The sequence below is a fragment of the Strix uralensis genome, chromosome 5 (assembly GCF_047716275.1).
Source record: "Strix uralensis isolate ZFMK-TIS-50842 chromosome 5, bStrUra1, whole genome shotgun sequence".
NCBI classification, from domain to species: domain Eukaryota; kingdom Metazoa; phylum Chordata; class Aves; order Strigiformes; family Strigidae; genus Strix; species Strix uralensis.
Genome location: NC_133976.1, coordinates 25,780,799 through 25,797,486, shown reverse-complemented (window position 1 = coordinate 25,797,486; position 16,688 = coordinate 25,780,799). Strand labels below are relative to the sequence as shown.

General features: G+C 36.3%; 1 protein-coding gene across 10 annotated transcripts in view; it reads right to left on the bottom strand.

The window, feature by feature from the left end:
- CADPS2 (calcium dependent secretion activator 2) overlaps positions 1–16,688 on the bottom strand; it is a 321,289-nt gene that overhangs the window by 14,155 nt on the left and 290,446 nt on the right. For all 10 annotated transcript variants that reach the window (XM_074870153.1, XM_074870154.1, XM_074870157.1 and 7 more), the window contains one exon: positions 9,164–9,271. In XM_074870153.1, coding sequence (XP_074726254.1) covers positions 9,164–9,271 — 108 coding nt within the window. The remainder of the gene's footprint in view (positions 1–9,163; positions 9,272–16,688) is intronic.

Sequence of the window (16,688 nt, the reverse complement as noted above, 5' to 3'; positions counted from 1 at the left end):
CACTCTGCAGCATCCTCACCTGGTACTATTTTGATTTACAACAGAGCAACCTCTTTCTGTTACTCCAGGCTCATTATAGTAAAACTAGGTTATTCCTATGCTTTCTGGCACTATATTTCTTGTAATATGATCAACAATGTGGTTTTCTGTCTGTCTGTGAAGACTTATGCAGACTTTTCCTTGATTTTCCTTTTTAAACTAAGCTTGACCCAAATGAAATACAAGTATAAATATCAAACCTGCAAGTAAGGTTTGAGAAGCCACAAGGTTCTCCTGCTGTTTATACGTGTGTGAATTACAGTACATCAAGAAATCAATATTCCCTAGATGGTGCTTGTGCCTGGCACTTCATGGTGAACAAACATTAGGTAAGACAATATAAATGGTACAATCCTTATTGATTTCTCTTGACTGTGTAGAATGTGAAAGCTGCAGCCACAGTTAACACTTACTGACAGACTCATCTAAAGTTTCAGTGCTATTTTATATTTTTATAGTTGTCCACACTCAATTGATTCCATTAAGTTGCTAGACACATTTCAAGCCATCCAGATAAGAAAAAAAAATGCAGTGCCTGGAATGAGATGCTGCTACTTTGTGCCTAGCAGGATAAAAAGGTTAAAGGACTAAATTGTGCCTGGATGTTGGAAGGAGTTCTCTTTTATTTGAGAGAATTGTTATTGTTTTTAGTGAATGGATACTGTGAGTGATGGATAGATGCATTTAACTAAGTTAAATAAATGAACGAACAGTATAGACCAGAAATGTCTATGGGGAAACTGTACTGGAAGCTCCCAATGTTATAGCCCCTCCCCAAACAAACAAGCAAAAAACCCTCATAGTTCCACCCTTGATTGATAAAATTCCCTCAGAAAAAATATCAGATGGGCTTTAAAATCCTGAGTTTGGGATTTTTTTTTCCTTCTTTTGACTCATGACGCACATTTTAAATTGCCTTTTCATAACATTTTATTTATTTATTTATTTATTTTCAAAAGAAGTGAGCTTCTCACACAAGTCAGGGAAATTAGGGGGTAGGACAGCATAAGAAATTCTGAATATCAGGATATGAGATTTAGTGCCCTGAAAAATAATTCTCTATTTCCCTTTTATACCCAAAGAGTTCTTTTAGCACGATATCAGAGTATCTATTTCATAGTTTCTTACTCCCCCACTGGGAAGATTTAAATAATATGATTGAATTAGTGTGAAGAAGGTGTCAGACATTCATTCTATGAATACTCAATGAAGGCTGGACTATGGGATACATAAAGTCTTGAGAAATCCTTTTTATATCTTTTTGGGCTGTTCGGTACACAACAAGATGGAAATTCAAAAATTAAAAATGGCATAAAAAACGAAGAGGGGAAATGTATCATATCAGAAACATATCAAAACCAGTCATTGTGTTACAGTTTCCTCTAGAGGAAACACTCTCAGTTACAGTGTAAAACAGCTTACAAAGTGCTGAATATTCTGATCCTGAAACAGCAAACTCTGAAGCACATGCTTTGCTTTAAGTGTGTTGTGGTCCTATTGATTTCAACAGTACTGAGCTTTGCTGGATTCATAGCAGCATAATCAGCACACTCCAAGAGTGGGCACTCCTCAGCATATTCCAAAAAAAAATAATCAAAGAAAACTTATATACTATGTGAAATCAGATGAAGGTTACATTTTTCAGCTTTCATATGAACTGTTGTTCTTTTATAGAAATTTATATCTCCAAAGATGAGGTGAATCTAACCTGAAAACATCAGGAATAATTTAGTGACCTTTGAAAAGACTTTGAACAGTAAATTTGCTAGATGTTGCTTCCATCTTGCAGAAGAGTTTCATATATTTGAGCATGTTAATATAATTCACTTTTTCAGTCCACATTTGGTGATACTGCCTACAGTTTTCTCCAAAAAAGACATGACAAACTCTTTTAAAATTACAGGAATGTCTTTAGATCAAGAGAAAACTGCAGAGTGGTTCTTATATTAAAAGCTTTCTATTTTCCCTATAAAATATTAGACATAATTAAAGGTGAGTTAAGACTTTGGTGAAAATCTAAAGAGCATCGGCAAATCTGAGCACTGCTCAGCTTTTCAATTGCTTTTCTACTTCTCAGTTCTTTTAAATGGTTTTCTATGGCAGGAACATTTTTCTTAATTAGTCACAGCTAATTAGTGTTCTGGCATAGACAAGTAATCAGAAATGTCAGAGCTGCAAGGCTACATCTCCCTAATCCTTTGATAATAATTTAGCCTCCTGGGAGGGCCTCAAGCTGCGGTAAGTAGTGGCTGACAATAAGGCAAAATTAGGTGGGCAGCAGACCATTAGGATAGAAAAATAAAAAGCACTACCAAATCCTGCTGAGCACCATCAGGCAACTAACTACACTGCCAGATGAGGTGCCTGTTTAAGCCTGTGTTGTTAATTAGCTGATTCTACCAGACCTGCCACATATGTCCAGGTGCACCATGCAAAGATGTGTATTTCTGGGTTTGCGCCAAAGGACAATTTTGCACTGTGATCAAATTTCAAGAATCTGAGAAAGAAGCCCACATATTTCTTGAAGATTATTCTGAGATATCAAAGAAATAAGAAGATCAACAAGCTACAATCCATTTTTGTTGAATCTCTTTTAAGTAATTAGGCACGGTCCTCTCATGTTTCTCAGAGGTTAATACAAACACGGCTTTTGATTTAAATGTGGCCTTTAACCAGTCCTAGTCTCAACTTGCTGAAGTTGCCTTGGCATGTAATCTAGATCAAAAAGTAGACCTTTTGTCAAATCACACACTTGCAAATAATTACATAACAATGAAAGTAAAGATTACTTATTAAAATTAATGTGACAGGAAGCAATTTGAGAATGAGAAAAAAAATCACAATTGAAATTTTCTAGAAAAACATTGTTGAATACAAAATACTACAGTAATGGTGCTTTTGAGGTAGACATGGAGAACACAAGGCATTGGTACTACAGAAAACTCACATTTAAAATAAGTGTTCCTCTTAGCTGTGTAACACCAACTGAAGATTAACTCACTTGCCATAGAGAAGCATTTTCACATTTTTAACACATTTTTTGTAAAAGGTCAGGAAACTTATAGAAATGATGCAATTGAATAAAGCATTTGGTAAAAATGTACTTGCAGGTATGATGGCAAACAGAAATGAATCAGATGAGTACTTCATATCTCCATTTAGGCATAGAATGAAGTACATGACATAGTAATCTTTGGAGAATAATTACTACCTCAAATAACCTCAAGTACATCATTGAACTTAAATCATCCATCCTTGCTACTAATGGAAAAGGAAAATAATGTGATACCAGAACACTACTAGCAATTAATTAACATTCCAGGAAATATACAAGCATTTTTTTCAACAGAAAAAGAATATCACATTACATCTGAACTTTTGAAATACAAAAGCCAAAACCAGCTACGTAGATCTGGAGTGCTTAAGCATTTATACTACTCATAAAGACGTTCTGTCTTTCTGCGCTCCAAAGACAGTTGTATGAGTTCCCTGCCGTTAACATCTCTTACACTGCTTGTTGAATTGCTACCCCGCAAGAGGCCACAACCCCGAGGAAATTCTCCTACATGAGCAGTCCCTCTGAAGTTAACAGGACTACTCAGCCACACCACACCAGTTTCACACCCAGAAGAGATGGGCGATCAGGGCCAAAATCAACATCTGCTTACAGGCGCCATCTTGTACAAGGTAATGAAGGGACCTGTTGCCAATGATGACCTTACAGGATGCGCACTCTGACTATTTTATGTTTATGGTACACTTGTGAACAGGTTTCCCAGAAATTAAAACTTAAAAAAATTGGAAAACCTTTAAGTTGCATCAATGGCTAAACACTGATGTGTTAAAACCGTTCTCTTAAACCGTTCTTTATTTCTCAAAGCAGCAATCAAATATTGCATAAAGATTTCATTGTATATGTAATTGGATATATATTTGTATATATAATTGGATATGTATATATAAGTCTTAATAAAATTGGAATCATACATCTGTTTACACTGTAAGTTTTTCACAACAGACCCAACACAAATATAACCTATAAGATAATGCTCTTAATGGCAAATAAACCAAGAAGCGTTTTGAAGGGAAAATGTTTGAAATTAATTTTTTCTGTGTTTGGACAAGAATATTTATACTTCATGTGTGTGGTGGTTTAGCCTCTGCTGGGGTCTGAGACCACACGGCCGCTGCCCCTCCCCCACAAAGGGAGTGAAATACAAAGCCCCAAGACTGAAATAAGGAAAGGTTTAATACAACAGTGCAATAGCAACACAACCAACAACAACAACAACAATAACAGTAATAGTGATAGCAATGAACAGAGCAAAATAGCTACCAAATACAGCAGTTTGAAGCACGATGTACAAAACCACGAGTGCACCGCGCTCCGCGCCAGGAAAATGTGACCTGCCAGGATGTGACGTCCGCATGGTATCTGAATAACCCGGCTAGAGCTCCCCCCCACTGCTGGGGAAACTTAACCCTATCCTGGTTAAACCAGGACAATGTGCAATTAACAGGTACAAGAAAGCAAGAATCTACCCAAGAGGCACTTAGGAACTACACATTACTACAGAAATTAACTATTGCATTGATGTTTTAAATAGTGCTTTATGAAAAATGACTTATCTTTTTTAAGCTGGTTTGTTAACAAAATCCAATTTTGTTTTAAAGGAAACAGTTTTTAATTTATAAGTCTAAAGTAATTTAAAATGCTCAGGAGTTCAAGACTTATTAGTTCCATCTTAAAAATTCAGGTAGAAACATGAATCTAAGCCTAGTCAGCGATGAACACCTGGCACGTTTATGGACACAGCACTGCATTTATTAATGGTAAAATTCCCATTGATTTTGATAGCGTAGAACCAGATCCCATGGGAATTTCATAGTGGGATATTTTTTACTTCTGTTAATTTTGTGATCAGATACACAGCACTGTTCTTTGATAGGCTGCACAAATGTTCTTACATAATCCATCAAGCAGATTATCTTTATAAATAAGAGGGGCCTTAATAATAATTAGTAATATTTTAGATTTATTCTGTAATTCTGTTCTAAATACCTCATTTTCCCATTCACCAACTGCTACTTTTACAGCCTTTTCTAAAAATAAGTATTTTTCAAACACCGGTTAAAAAAAAAAAGTACAAGTTTGTTTCTAAAACATTTTACTAAACATTATTTTAAAAAACGAGTTCTTGGTTTAAGTGATTAAACTTTAAAAAAGTTTCAGTGGGTGATGCTTTTAACCAAATTTGTAATCATTAAACACTGTAGTGCCTGTCTTCATGATTTAGTTGTTATACATTAAAGCTACCTATACTGCAGCATTAATGGTAGAAAAGTTTGTTTCATTTGAGTTTGTTAGAAAAACTTGTCCCAATGCTATTTCATCGTCTTGGTTTACTTCAGTGGAGAATGGGATTGGAAGGAATCACGTGAATCACTGATTGAATTGAGCCTTCAGAAATCATGAACATGAACCAGACATTTAATCCAGAGCTACTGCAGACCATCCACATGTACAACACATTACAAAACCTTTCTAGTGCTCTTTAAGATCTGTGGTGTTAAAAAACAAACAAGCAAACAAAAAACCTCCCACAACTATAAGTTGCTCCAGCATGACAGGAGGAGATAAATGTCCTGTGTTCCTTTGACAGGAAGGAATTTGATAGGTAAAATTCCCAGCTGATCTTAGGAAGAAGACCATGTCCCAGAGCGCAAAGGAAGACAAAAAGTTCTAAGTGTCCCTGACAAACTGACCAAGCAAAAAATCTTTGTCACTCCAAATCTGGTGATTCATTTTGAGAACAATAAGATGGCACACTGACCTGGGAGAGATCAGTGCTACTAGGACCACCAAGCCACATTGTTCTGCATGCCTTCTATACCCTTTCTGGAGGAGATAAGAATGAAATGCACCCAGAAGACAAGTTTTTCAGAGGAAAGGAAGGAAAAAAATAACCACCTTCATTCTGCTGCATGTTCAGCAGAGGTACTGAAGGATACGATTTAAATGGTTTAAAAATGGTTCAGAAAAAAATAGCAGCCCAGTCTTCTTTAAATGTCCCCTGGAGATTTGAGCTTCTCATATGTAAGGATTCATATCACAAGCTTAAACTCCATTCTCCTGATTTTCACATTTTGTATAGCATGGCAGTGATTTTCCAGGCTTATCAAGCACCACCATAAAAAAATGCGCAGTTTTTGTCTTCTCCCTAGTTTGAGACTTCTCAGGTAGACAGAAAATTTTCCAACTTCTAGCCTTAACATATGGTGACCCACTGGCAGACATTTGTACTTGTATCAATACTATTATATTTAAATGATCTTTGTTAGGTACATTACTTCATTTGATAGACAACCTGTTCTCTTGGTCACTGTAATCACTGTTGGTATATATCAGCCCTGAATCAAGTCAATGAAATCTGTGCATAAATAGTTTGTAATAATACATTTTTGGGGATTAAAATAGCATCTGAGGCCTGATCTTGTCTATATTTATAACTAACAGCTCTAGCACACAGAACAGTCTGGGTTTTTTTAGTTATTCTGGATGAGGTGTTTCCCTGTCTGAAGCACAGACATGCACTTTTCCTATTTCGCTTGGCTGATGATTTCTTATCTGATACAAATACAATGTATTTTAAGGGGAAATCAACTGTGATTTAAAACTGTAGCCAGTCAAATGTCTTGAAGCATATTTACACAAAAATGTGAATAATTTTTTTCCTTTCTTGAAATATAACTTGATAGAACTGGGTTTCTAAACAACACCTATAAAGAACACTAATTAAAAAAACACTTCCAAAAATCATGGGCAAAATCTTGTTCAATCATACTGTTCTAAATCTGAATTAATCTCAGAAAAAGTGAGTTAACACAGTGAGATACCATTGTTTTAAATTTCTGCATGTTATGAGCTTACTTATTCGTTAATGCATTTATTTGAATCTGTCCAATTGGTTATATCTCCTAGTCTGATGTTATGTAGATATGTGATACTACCATATATAAGGAAAAATAAAGATATACATAGATGTTTGATACACAGAATACTTATCATGTACATCTTCTTTCTTTCCTTACAGCTACAAGCATTCCATGACAGCATACAACGTGTACTACTGAGTAAAAGGAGACAAGAATGGTTTTGTGTCTCAAAGACAAAAGTGCTATGTCATGACTTGCATCCATACAAGAGATGTTTTCTTGTGATGAAAAGCTTGATTGTTGAAATGAAACTTGGAAGAGGTTCTCGACCTATGCTAACCCAATTGTACTGAGGCCTTGTCCCTGGGTTAGTGCTAGATGGTCTAACCCAAAATCACGCCAGGAACCACGCTAATGGCTGAATGGGTGATCACTTGCAAGTTCTCAGGCCTGTACCCAGGACCTGGCCAGTTTACTGCTGTGGACATAGCCTAAGGCTTGGTCCAATCCCACTACATCAACAAAGTCAATGTGGTCTCTCCAGTGAGAGTTAGACTTGGCCTTAGGCATATAATTTTATTAACATTCAGAAAATCACAACATAAGCAAAAATAACCCCAAAGAAAAACAAAAAAATAGAAACTTGAAAATGAAACATATGCTTGCAGATTCAGTGCAAAAGCAAACTGAAGCAGAAGTTGCTAATGTGGTTTTAGTACTTTGTGAAGGTGCCAGCTGGATGGATGATAATTTTTCTACCCCTGCAGGGCATCAAAGCTTTTATAAAATCATTCTTTTCACACATATTAGCACTTAGCTTATTAAAACAGATGATACTTTTTTTTTGTAAAGCTGCCTGGGAGTGTCTGGAGATATAAAATCTGAGAGATAAGTCTCATTTTGACCACCCAGTCTAACAAACAACAAACACTGACATGACATACCATGGCTGAGAGTCTATGTTATGGGACCTTCTGTGACTGCCACAACTGTAGTGTCACAGTAAAGGCTGTGAATTGCTGTTATGAAAACATTTGCTGTAACTTGCATAATTAAATGAAACTGCCAGCAAAGCTTTCTAAAATACTTAGGAGATGACACACAAATAAATACATTTCAAAGTCTGTATTATGTTCCAGAGTTTGTTTCATAATAAATTGCATTGCACAGTGCCAGAGATTACTTCTTGACCTGCTCAAATTCCTACATAAGTGACTGACATCACTGTAAATTGATCCAAATTTATAATAAAATAACTTTTATTTTAGACATGTATACTTGTGTAGTGCTTTGAATTTATGCAGAAGGTAAAATTTCAGCTGCGTACAGCTTCTCCTTCATACAACTCAGAAAGGGACATACTAGACATAAATTAGTGGTCAGAACTTGAATGAGCAGAAGTATGCCCAAGAGTATTGCTAGTGGTCTTACAGGAGAGCCTTGTATGAGAAAAATTTTGGTAAGAGTAGGTTATCATTTCTAACAAAAAGAGGAGGAATCAGGGCAAAGGAATGAGTGGAGGGAGGCTGTGGGAGCCAGTATTGAAGCTGAGGGAAGTTATTGCAAAGATACAGGCTGGCTAGCAATGTGTGGGCCTCAAGAATGAGGACAAGGATTACTCTGAACCTGCAGAAGTGGGATTGGAATTTTGAGAACAAGTTCAAGAATTCAATAAATGTTCGGTCAGCTTTTAAGAAAGTATAGGTCTTAAACTAAAAATCCATAAAACAAAATTCTGAAAGTCGTTCCATGAAAGTATCAGTCAAACCCGTAGATGTACCTGGCAAAAGTGGCCTCTTTTTGTATATGAGCAAGCAGTTATATGTCCAAGTTCTTTATTTAGGGAAATTAGGTCTGCAGTGGAGCCCACAAACTACACCAATCCAATTCTCTCTATTAATACATTTAAAATCAAAAGATGGAATAAAATTGGACTACTCACAGTGGAAAAATGACTATTTCAAATAACCTTCTACCAGTTTTATTTATGCCTTCTAGCACTTCAAAATTTCATGCAGAAAATGCTTAAAGAAAGGACACCCTTGACAGCTGAAGATGGTAAATAAAAAAAGAAAAAATGATCAACAGGAGAGAACATCTGAATGGCTTGTTGAATATCATCAAAACGCAACGTATCCCTTCTGATGTAATAGTCATACCAGCAAGGTTTGCAAGGGAAGTTACTTACATCAAATAACTTCTCTATGTACATTTCCTCATTGACCTTTTCTCGAAGTATATCCTGGTTTTGTCGAACAAACATAATGTAGGTGTCTGCTAGATCCATCCCTGGTTTCTGTGGAGACATAAAGTAAGGGAGAAAGTAGTGGGAAAAGAAGGAGATAGACCACTCAACAATTGAGACTTATAAGCAGTTATGCTTAAACATATGAAAACTGAGATTATGTTACAATGTTCACACATGTATAAACTGTATTTACTAAATCTGCTGTGAATTCTGGGTTAGTTACCAAGTTCAGGAGGGTTCACTATTAATACATTTCTCAGTGTTATAATTTATGGATGCTTGCAGTCACAAATCTACATTGCCATATGTAATGGAATGAAGTCTCGGCTCTGGCAATTTCAATGGCAAACTTGGACATTTTCTCCTTTTTCGTCAGTGAGGCTCTCATAGCTACTCCACCCTCAAGGTCCAGATACTGCTATCACATTCAGAAAATAGTTTAAAAAAGCATTTGGTTCCTTTTTAATTGCCTCAGATTTGTTGCTATTTACTTTCAATGTACAGCTGAATTTTATGTTTGAGGTTAGCTTCTACTAATTCCGATTCAAACTAAGTTCAAGCATTTTCCCAAGAGCAACGGCATAAAAAGGTTGGTATGTGAGTAGACCTGTAACCCTATTTTTCTGAAACTGTTGTACTGGCACAATTAGCTCAGAGGATGACTAGGGAAGGGCTGAAATGTTTCCCTTCTTGTACCGATCTCTGTTCTGTATGAATAGCAGAGTAGGAATAATCTTCATATCACACTCCCAAACATGGGACAGGCTAGGACATGTGGTCTGTATGTGATACTGTGTCGGGTCAGCCAGAGTGGTGGCTGAAACTGCTCTCTCCTGCCCAGCTGAGACTTCTGGACCTCTGTAGCCACTGTTGCACACTAAAGCCCCTAACAGCCTGCAACACCCCTTTTCCTGGCAGCATATGCAGAGCTGATCAGGAGTTCATCTTTCTTGAACAGGAACCAAGAATGAACATAAGCACTTTGGAAAGTCTTCTGGAAATGCTCTGTGTGAGCAAGTTTGCAAAAGTATCACTTGCTCCCAAATAATAGTTTTTAAAGTTCATCATGCAAAAGAAGGCTAAGTTTTATAATACTTTACAGCAAGCCTTAGCACAAAGTTATTTATAAAGAATTCCAATTTGGCCAAGACTGACTCTGCACAGACTAATTAACAGCTCTAGGGAAGGAGGACAAAAGCAGCTATACCCAGCCCCTGAATTCCCAGGCATAAGTTGTCTCTATTTCTTAGAGGCTATCATTGTCTGAAAACAGCATACATACAAAGCTGTAAGAGTAAAATATTTAGCATATTTTAAAGTTCTGTATGCATAAACATGCTCATATAGTTAAATAGATACATATAACTTTATATTGAGGCTTCCTTTCTACTCTACAAGAGGATAACTTTTAATTTTTCTCATTCCTTATTATCTTGTATGTAATATATTATAATGTATATGAACAGGTCTGAGCACAAGAGGGAAGGAAAGGTGCAACACGTCCAAACTAATACCCGTCCAGAAACTGCCATTCAGTAATAGGATGAGAGCATTTGCCCCTCAAAACTGCAGTGAGTGAAACCTCTTGGATCATGAGCTGCATCTCTTTTTTCCTGAATCTACATGTATAGGAATATGATCTAAAATAAGAAGGTTTTCTTTTTCATTTATACATGTGCATCAGTGGCAGTTTCATTTCTTAAAAGTAACAGTTAAATGTGGAACGATGGCCTGGTTTAACACTCCTAGCATCTCCAAAACTCACACTGAAAAACTGAAATGTCTCCTGCACATTTGGATTGGTCATTCCAGAGGCAATGAAAGTTAATTTCAAAAACTTATCACATACATACATGCCTACATGAAACTCTTAAGAGGAAAGCAGGACCATTTATATTTACATTCAAGTTACACACCTTGATCCTAAGCACAGAAATGAAAACATAAGATTACAATAGATGAAACAGTTTTCTGTTGGAAAACCTGGTTCACAGAAATCAACAGATTTCTTTCATAAAAATGTGCCTTCATTATAAAGTGACAGAAATGTTTTTAGATAAACTAAATCATAAAGTGAAGGAGACTTAAAACAGAAAGCTCCATATCTTACCTTAGTATACTCATTTGTCATGGTATAAAAGAATACAACCAGCGTTGAAACCTTATGTACTTTCTAAAACCTGATTAACAATTTATGGGAGTTGGACTAGCTTTAACTTGGAGGGATAATGGGAAAATATTTTGAAATCTCCAGGGGTAGGTGAAGGAGATAATCTAACAAACGAAAGGCTGATTATAGTTCTTGAAGATATATATTCAAATGTATAAATGAATCTTCCATTGAATGCTAAAACCTAATGGTTCCCCGATTCATGCAATTTTTTCTTTTACTACGTTCAATAAAAAATGTTGATCCTGCAGACAGCCAAACCTGAAGAATAACCTTTCCCATCAGCATTAACTCTCCCCTTATCTTTGAGATGTTTACCTAGTCTTGAAGCTGTGACATATGGGAATTTCACACCTAGTGAATATATTTTCATGTAGCTTGTGGCACAGGAGGGTAATCATTAAAAGAATATACACAAGTAAGTGTAACTGCAACAGCTGGTGACATTTACCAATTAGAATTACAGTTCTTTAAAACACTTCATCCTTCTTTAATGTGTGCAGGATAATTATCTTTGAAATTGCTGTGGAAAAAAAAATTAATTTTCCTTTTAAACAGTGTCTGCCCACAGTAGAAATATGTCTGGGTAAGGAAGATTATCAATACTCCAACAGTATGACTGTCTGTTTTAAAATCTCACCAAAATCATTGCAAGATACTTCATTATCTCTTCATAATGCATGCATTGACTTTACTTGTTTTCTCTAAATGTGAAAGAAGAAAAGAAAGCATCAAAACAGGCTTAGTGCTATATATTTCAGTTTTAACTTTTTTTAATAGGGATTATGTATTTGATGGGGACCTCTGATTACACGATCCTCTATTGCTCTATTCTGGACTATTAAACTTCAGAAAAAAAACCCAGATTAATGTAGACTAAAAAAACCAAGCAACAATTAAGCAATTGGATGTACCTTAAAAAGAAAAACAGACAGAAATTGACGTATATTTCATGCAACTCTCACAAGGGGCATTTCATTACTAATATCAGACAGATTTAAGCAACTCAGTCTCCACATCTATACCCAATATAAAAAATTCTGTTTCTCTGAATCTCTGGCAGAACATCTGCTGAGTTAATGGGAGAGAGTTATTTGCACATCTTTGGGAGAAGAATTTAACCTGGTATATTTATCCAGATAAGTGTAAAAAAAGGTATTCTGCCTGAAAACTTCCCCAAGAAAAAAAGTGGGTTTTTATGATAGATAAAAAGTTATTGTAGGCTTGTTTTATTCAGAACAGCAGACAAGATGTTTTGCCTATCTGAAAATGAAAGACAACCAAACAAAGAGATGAATAGAGAAACTGGAAACACAAAGACATCAAATAAAATACCAGGAAATGAAGAGTTGTAAATAGGGTTACTTTGTCACTGGTTACACAAGTAACTGAATACACTGGCGAGTGAATGAGTTTAAACAAGGGTGTAGGCTTCAGCACATTCTTTTTTAGGGTTAATCACTAGTTAACCTGGCAAGATGAACATGCTGTTTGGGGGGAAAAAAAAACCCCTTGTTAATTATATACTGCAAGTGCTCTTACTTCCTGCTGCTGCACCTAATCCCACAGGTGCAGGTTGTCTCTTTTACTATTCACTGGTAGGTGGGTCCAGATCGACAGGCACTTTTTCATAGCAACAAATTCAGATAAAGAAGAAACAGCTTAACTTTCCCCCTTTAAACTGGAAAACACTATCATAGTGTCTATTTAATAAGAAGTCAAATTTCAAAATACATTATTCCAGTTTCCAAGATGATGTAGAAGCTGTATTATGATTGACATACATTGCTTCCACTGGCAAAATTTGCCTGAGGCACGTAGTCAAAAGTAATGCTGCATTGCCTTGATTTCCAGGCATTCAAATATTTTGCTGCTGAAAGGTTTGCAACAAGCTTAATACTGCCATGAAGATTAGGCTCTTCCCACAGGAGAGATACACCTATGTTTCTGTGCATTTTTTTGCAATACTGCAGTCTGTCACAAATCTCAATAAAAAATGTAAATACTTGAGTGATGGTTATTCTCACTTTGGCATTTGTCACAGAACATTTCTTAGCATCAGAGAGTATTAAACTAACTTGTACCCTTGATATGACCAAGAAAAAACCCCTATTTTTACTGAGTTGCTATCCTGTCAAAGCATTAATGCTTCAAAGATGAGAACAGATGTTAGAGTCTAACTATATAATAACAAACTTCATCCCATTTTGTGTTTGCTCTCCTCTCCACCCCCTTCCCCTCCCCTGCATCCTGGAGGGAGACGTTTTAACTACAGCGTGGATGTAACAATGAAATGAAAAGGAGTGATGAGCTGGAGGGGGTTATTGTGAGAACACAGGAGCTCCTTATTCAGTGTCCACCACCAAATGAAAGAGCACGTTAGAAAATTTCACTGCCTGAAATTTCTCCTCTAAATACTGCAAGGCTCATCACTTGGGCTTTGGAATGACAGAATTAAAATATCAATAAAATATTTCTGGAATAGAAACTACTTGTACTCATGACAATATCCTCTCTCCCTTCATTTGTTACAAATGAAAATACATAAGCCAGGCAAGAAGATATATCATTCGTATAATCAATCTATTATAAAGGTAACATTTTATTCTCACATGGTTATCAAAATAATATTTTTCTTAAATGAAAAAATACAATGCATTTTCCCTGCCTCTAAAACATCTTACAGGAAAAAAAACAACCTTGGCAAAGGCCAAAATTGTATTTTGAGAACTGTCATGCAGAATTTAAGCTGTGATTCTGCACTGCAAGCATTTATGCAAACACATTTTCATATATGTGTAGTTTCATTGCAATCATGGGGCAACAGAGGCATGCAAGCGTCTGCACCAGGATCTTGATTCTGTAGTGCAAAAGGTCTTCGAAATGCTACAGTTCCTATGACAAAATTAGGTATTAAAGTATCCTTTTTCCCTGAAAATAACTATGTTCTACTATGTTATTTTAACTTTCCTATTGATTAGCAGCCATCCTTCTGATCTCAATTTAAGAGGTATCTCAAAAATACTGCTGACTTAAAACAAATGATGGGCCAGTTCCCAGGTTTGGCTAATCAGAGGAAGAGGAGGAGGAAGGCAGGAGAAGCCCTGAGCATGAGGATAATGACTATTATGTACTCTTCATTTTTAAATAGAGGTCTCCAAGTAAATCCTCCTTAAAAATGAATGGCACAGTATGGCCACACCTGAATAAACTGATTTACCAGAAAAAGTAGTTTGTTTCTTAAAACCAGCTAAATGAGGCCATGCAGTACAAGTGTGATATTTGGAAATGGAGGTATCTGGAAGGTCCCAATGTGTATCTGCCTGGTAGGAGGCAGAGTTCCTACTTTGGCCTCTACAGGACCCCATAAGTCAAATGCTGGCACATGTGTGAGGCCCCTTTTCATACCTTTGATCCCCGCATAAAGGCAAGAGCGGAGCGAGAGGACTGGCATTGTGTGAGCTGTGCACTGCTGTCAGCCCTGGGTCCTTCAAATGGCCTCTCTACACTTGGTATGACAGGTGGCCTACATGAAGTGAGGGAGGATTAGGTTCCTTCTGTGGCCTCTAAATGACTGGCATAGATTACTGGCTCCTACAAAGGGATTTAAACATACCTTTCTGAACAAAAAGCAGTATATACATATGCATGTAACTGGATGCTCAATTTGTATGAGTAATTGCTCTGGTTATATTTGTAAATGAGGCAAATGTGTGTAGAAATGACCAGCTAGAGACACAATTATTTGTGTGCAAAACTGACTTACATGATGAGAAACTGAACACAATGAAATTATCTACATGATTGAGGAATAATAATAATTTGAGATTAACAATATACATTTTTTGCCCTCAATTCTACTGCATTCTTTCCCTATTCTCATTAATTAACTGGCTTTGTGAACAGAATATTAAAAAAAAGAAAAAAACTAGACAGGTTGTACTTCTACATCTCCTAAGGATTGATTGGGTTTTAAGAGAAACTAACAAAGAGTTATAGTGCATTTGGGTGAGTTGTTTTTTCAAAAAAAAGTAACCTAAATCAGCTCCTGATTTCCCAAACATCAAAACATAGCATTAACAAGAGAACAAACTGCATTCTTTATGCACTACTTATATTTGTAATGTTTGTGTTATTTTCCTTTGAACATTTGATTTCTTTCATGTGAACAGCAGCCATAATTTCTTTCACTTCAGAGCCTAGCATACTGTGACAATTACCAACAAAAAGAGCACAATAGCAACTAGATTTTTAGGATATCATAAGCCATCATTGTTGTTATTCTTCTCAGTCTATGTTATTTTGCACTGTTCCTAGTATTTCTGTTGGTGTTTCAATTACCAAAACATACACAGTGTCCATATAGCCCTATACACAATGGCTGGGAAAAGCAATGGGAGCTCCTTGTGACTGTGTACACCCCACTTCCTAAAGGGCATTCTGAAAAATGGAGACTTATGTTGAATGTTTTCTTAAACAGGTTCAAAAAAAAAAAGATGAAACTCTTTTTTTGGATGGAGTTATTCGTAATTCTCTGGCAAGATTAATGAATGGAAGGGTAAATAGCAACATTTTTACAAACATATCTGCCAAATGAACTGCAAGTCTGTGTCTACATTTCCCACCCTGGTTCCAAGAAGTTGAGGGATGCCTTCTGGGGAGTGTGCATCTTCATGCCCAACTATTTAAGGTCCAAATCACCTCCCAATATTAATAAAAATAACCTTTTCCTCAAAATGACCAAGAATAATCTAAGAATGTCCTCTTTCTTTTTGAATCCTTTATTATTTCTATTTTTATTTACCTTTTAACTTTTTTATCCCCTTTACCTCTCATCCTCTCTAAAATATTCTGCTATTAGGAAGTATTTCTTTACAGAACGGGTTGTTAGGCGTTGGAATGGGCTGCCCAGGGCAGTGGTGGAGTCCCCATCCCTGGAGGTGTTTAAGAGTTGGGCTGACATAGCGCTGAGGGATATGGTGTAGTTAAGAACTGTCAGTGTTAGGTTAATGGTTGGGCTAGATGATCTTCAAGGTCTTTTCCAACCTTGATGATTCTGTGATTCTGTGCTCAGTACTACCTTCATTTTCTTGTAACACCTCTTTGGTCTAATTAGTTTCTTCTTATTTCACTATAAACCAGCATATTTTTCCCTCTTTGCCAAATATTGAGCCTGGTAATCAAAGATCAAAAATTCTGTTGAATTCATACACTCCAAAAAACTCCAAAGGCCTTTTCTTTTGCCCCACCAACTTCCTTCTCTCCAAGATCCACCAAGTGATTAACAGCTCTGTT